Here is a 3,953-nt window from a genome sequence, read left to right as displayed (position 1 = left end):
TTAGAAGTTGGTATTGTTGAGACAGAAGTACGGTTTGGCTGTGAACAAACTTCTAAATTTTGACTTATTTATAAATATAAGTATTGACACATTTAAACATTTTTTAAAATTGTATGAATAGATAAGGTTTTTTACCGAACATATGATTTAGATACAAAATATAATAAAATAAATAAATAAATAAAATCGGAAACAAAAACCGCATCATGCTTTCACACAGACAAAATAAATAGTCATAAAGATCGTTTATTTCTCTGATAACAACCAACGAACCAATCAACAAAACAAAGACTAATTACATTATGCTTTGCTACAACAGAAATTGTACTAACAATAGAATTTTAGTCAGTGAAATTGCATACTGTATGGTTAAAATTAGAGATTCCTTATATCAGCATCTATTATAGAAACTCAACTTGCAGTTATTCTGCCATTTTCTTCCATTCAATTTGTTCCTTTGGCCAGAGAGTGGAATTTTGACTACACTAACATTTAATGATTGGTTCCTTTCACGAAAAAGGAATATGAATATAAAATAAATACAAACCATTGTCAATTTTATTCACGTTTGTGGGCAACAGGAATTAATATATTATTAATTAGCAGACCATAAAAAAGAACATTTTAATTTATAAAAAAAAAAAAAAAAAAAAAAAATTGAAAATGAAAGGCACTACCAACGGCCTACAGGACACGAAAAGGGAAATATTTTTGTTTTGAATGGTTAGATTACTCAAAACTCAAAAGCTACCTATTGAGAACTCTCATCTTCAGGGTACCAATATCTGTTGTATATCCAAAGCGAATCAGCAGCAACAGGCTCGTTGTCATGGTTGCGGTGCCATGTATAATATGCATGAGTTCTATTCTTTATTTCAAGCAATGCATGTCCGAAGCTTGCTTCCCTAAATGCCGAGTAATTTGGTTGTGGTTCTGTGAACCTGCATAAACCGTAACCCATTAGATTACCCCTAGCCCCACAAAATCTCAAAAAAGCAGAGACTGATAAAGAATTGTTTCTTTTTTTATTTCAGCCTTTTATAAAGATTTCAAATTTAATATTACAAAACTCAAAGAAGGATACTCACTGGTTAGCCAGGCCTTCAATATTGCCGCCATCGCCAATTGTTACGTACATTGGTGCATTAATGTCTCTAATTGGAGTGCTTAATCGATTCGTTATATTGTATCTCACATTCGATACTCGTTCCTATCACAAAGGAAACAAACAATTGATTTTATCAAATCCCCATCTCAAAAGGAGTTGTCAAAACAAATGAAGGAAGAAGCTCATATACCGAACGCTCATAAGCATGAACATGGCCAGAAAGAACAAGATCGACTTTGTTTTCAACAAACCAGGGTTCAAACATGACCCTCATGCTCTCCCCTTCCATATAATGATAGTCGTAACTATTATACCAAGGTGAATGAAGCATAACAATTAACCATGGAGTCTCCTCTCTCTTCACCTTAGTAAACTCATTCTTTAGCCACTGATATTGTGGAGTATAGGTTCCTGAAAGATAAGCAAAAAGCACGATTCTGAGCTCTTTTTTATTGTTTGACAGTAATTATATACGCAGATCACAATAATTAAACAACACATACCATAAGCAGAATAAGAAGAAAGAACTATGATGTAGGCAGAAGCACGCTTGATGGAATACCAGAGCGGCGATGAGCTTTGAGCTGATTTGTAAGGGACATGATACCGATGTGTAAAAGGCTTAAATGGGGTGTTTTCTCCCTGAAACAATGAATCAAATTAGCTTAAAATTTCAGAATTAGAAGACATAAAGTTCTTGTTCTTGTTCTGTTCTTACAAGTTCTGGAGCAAAATCCATCTCGTGGTTACCGGCAGTCCAAATCCATGGCTGATACGCAGTGCTCTTCTCAACAAATCGACCCCATGTATCCCACTTCCTGTTATCGTGAAACGGATGATTGTCCGCGTAAGAAAGATCTCCGACGAACAGCACCGCTTGTCCCTTCGAATTTGAATAGTAATGCTCAAACGTTTGATTCGAATCATAAGTCTGTCCAAGATCGCCTGCGGAGATAATGGAATTACTGAATGCTGATTTATAAAAACAGAGAATGCTATCGAATCATGTGCAAGAAAGAAAGCGATGAAACAGTTACCAATAATGCCGAATGTGTAAGGAACATCAGGACCGACCATGGGAGGCGTTGTGAAGAAAAACCGACGTTTCGCATCGCCACTCCCAATCTCGTAGAAGTATTTTGTGTCATACTGCAATACAATTTTTCAGAAACAAACTGGAAAAAGAGAGAGAAAAAAAATATAGGGTTTAATACAGAACAGAGAAAGAAGAGAGCGAACCTCGAGATCGCTAATGGTAGCGTGGTGAATGAATCCGGAAGTGTAATTATAATATTTGTAAGTGGTGATTCTAGAGCGTACTGTGTGGTCATGATCCTCATCACTATCCGCAGCCCAATATCTGACAACATTAGGTTTAGGCGACAATGGCGTAACCCAAGAAATTATAACGCCCCTGCCATTACGATCTCCCTGTGTTATATGGACCTGCAAAATCACCGAAACAATAAAAAAGAAGAACCAAATCGAAAAATGATTGTAGCAGAAAATCTTGAAGATCTGGGAGAGACCTGTTCGGGAGCGTTGTGACCGGAGGGTGGAGGGAAAGCTTCGGCGGGCATATCAACGGAAGCTTCAAGTTTCCTCATGAACCTACTGGTAATACCTCCATGGCTGAGATAGGCGAGAGAGAGGAATAGAAGCAGAGCTATGGACTGCGCAATCGCAGCCATGGCAGGGAATTTCGAAGAATGGAACACTGAAGAATGAAGGGATTTTGAATTTTGAGAGGCAGATTAAATAACTACTTGAAGAAGGGTTGGTGTTTGTATTGTGTTACACACGAAAATTATAATAAAATAAGTAAGTAAAAATTAATAACTTTGGTTTTGGTTGCAATCCCTAAACGACGGTGGACGGACGCTTTTATATCCGTGTAATAAGGAATATTCGTTTTCTGTTTGGATATCAATCAATTATCAAACCATGAAAATTCAAATAAAAGAAATTTTGGAAAAAAAAAAAAAAAAAAGCAATTAAATTACTGGCTGGATTTTGTATTCGATTTGAATTCCTTTAATTTGATTGAAATTCAAATAAAGAAATCCAACCAAAAGTTTAAATTTTGTAGTTGGATTAAATATTCAATTTTCCTCCCATCTTTTTAAGCCCTTTTTTTTCGGCGTTATCACAGAAAACGATCTTCCACAGACTTATGAACGTTAAGGACAAAAAAACATTTGTATTTTAGTGTAAACCCGTAGACATAGATATCTCGAATGATCATCCGGATCGTTCACGAGTCATGTTTAGATTTTTTCAATCAATATTTTATCTATCTTTTTGGATTTCAATATATTACCTTCATTTACTTAATAACTGTTCTTTTTTATTATTTAAATAATTTAGAATATCTATGGATTTTTCTTCCTTTGTTTTCTTAAACTATTTTAGAGTGGTTTGAAACATATTTTCAATATTGAACATGAAAAAGTGAAATCAAATGCAAACTTAAAACACATGCATACATTTTCAACGTCTAAACAATATTTAAACTATAAATAAATTTTCTATTATCTTTTTATTGACTATTTATACTCAATAAAAATTTATCCTAGACTTATTTAATGTTTATTAATATAAGTTTATTTTTTTTAAAAAAAAAATCTTATGTATTACAAAAATAAATAAATTAAAACTATTGACAAAATAAATAAAAAAAATAAAATATTAAATATAGACTAGAACTTTAGTAGACGAATTTGAGCATCAAATCCGTCTCTTTTTCTATTTGGACGAATAAGTTATTTTATTCCAAGTATTGTTGATGGCTAATTACATTTTTTTCGTGTCATTATTGTTCAAATCTAAGAGAGGTTATATTGAA

The 3,953-nt window shown here is 33.6% G+C and overlaps 1 protein-coding gene across 1 annotated transcript; it reads right to left on the bottom strand.

Moving 5' to 3' along the window:
• Positions 1-536: 536 nt before the first annotated feature.
• Positions 537-2,967, bottom strand: LOC103485096 (purple acid phosphatase 5). The gene is made up of 8 exons (XM_008442558.3): positions 2,638-2,967; positions 2,348-2,554; positions 2,146-2,257; positions 1,827-2,053; positions 1,612-1,750; positions 1,299-1,519; positions 1,089-1,210; positions 537-941 (listed from the first exon to the last, which is right to left on the bottom strand). Exons 1-8 carry the CDS (start codon positions 2,797-2,799, stop codon positions 752-754), a joined length of 1,380 nt encoding a protein of 459 aa, XP_008440780.1. The 5' UTR covers positions 2,800-2,967; the 3' UTR covers positions 537-751.
• Positions 2,968-3,953: the final 986 nt, after the last annotated feature.

Source organism: Cucumis melo, chromosome 8, assembly GCF_025177605.1.
Source record: "Cucumis melo cultivar AY chromosome 8, USDA_Cmelo_AY_1.0, whole genome shotgun sequence".
Lineage (NCBI taxonomy): Eukaryota > Viridiplantae > Streptophyta > Magnoliopsida > Cucurbitales > Cucurbitaceae > Cucumis > Cucumis melo.
This window is presented reverse-complemented; position numbering and strand designations above follow the sequence as displayed.

Coding starts and splice junctions, on each gene's coding strand:
- LOC103485096 (XM_008442558.3), bottom strand. CDS start 2,799: ATGGCTGCGATTGCGCAGTCCATAGCTCTGCTTCTATTCCTCTCTCTC. Junction 2,258..2,347: donor CTACCATTAGCGATCTCGAG/GTTCGCTCTCTT, acceptor ATTGTATTGCAG/TATGACACAAAATACTTCTA. Junction 1,751..1,826: donor TGGATTTTGCTCCAGAACTT/GTAAGAACAGAA, acceptor TCATTGTTTCAG/GGAGAAAACACCCCATTTAA.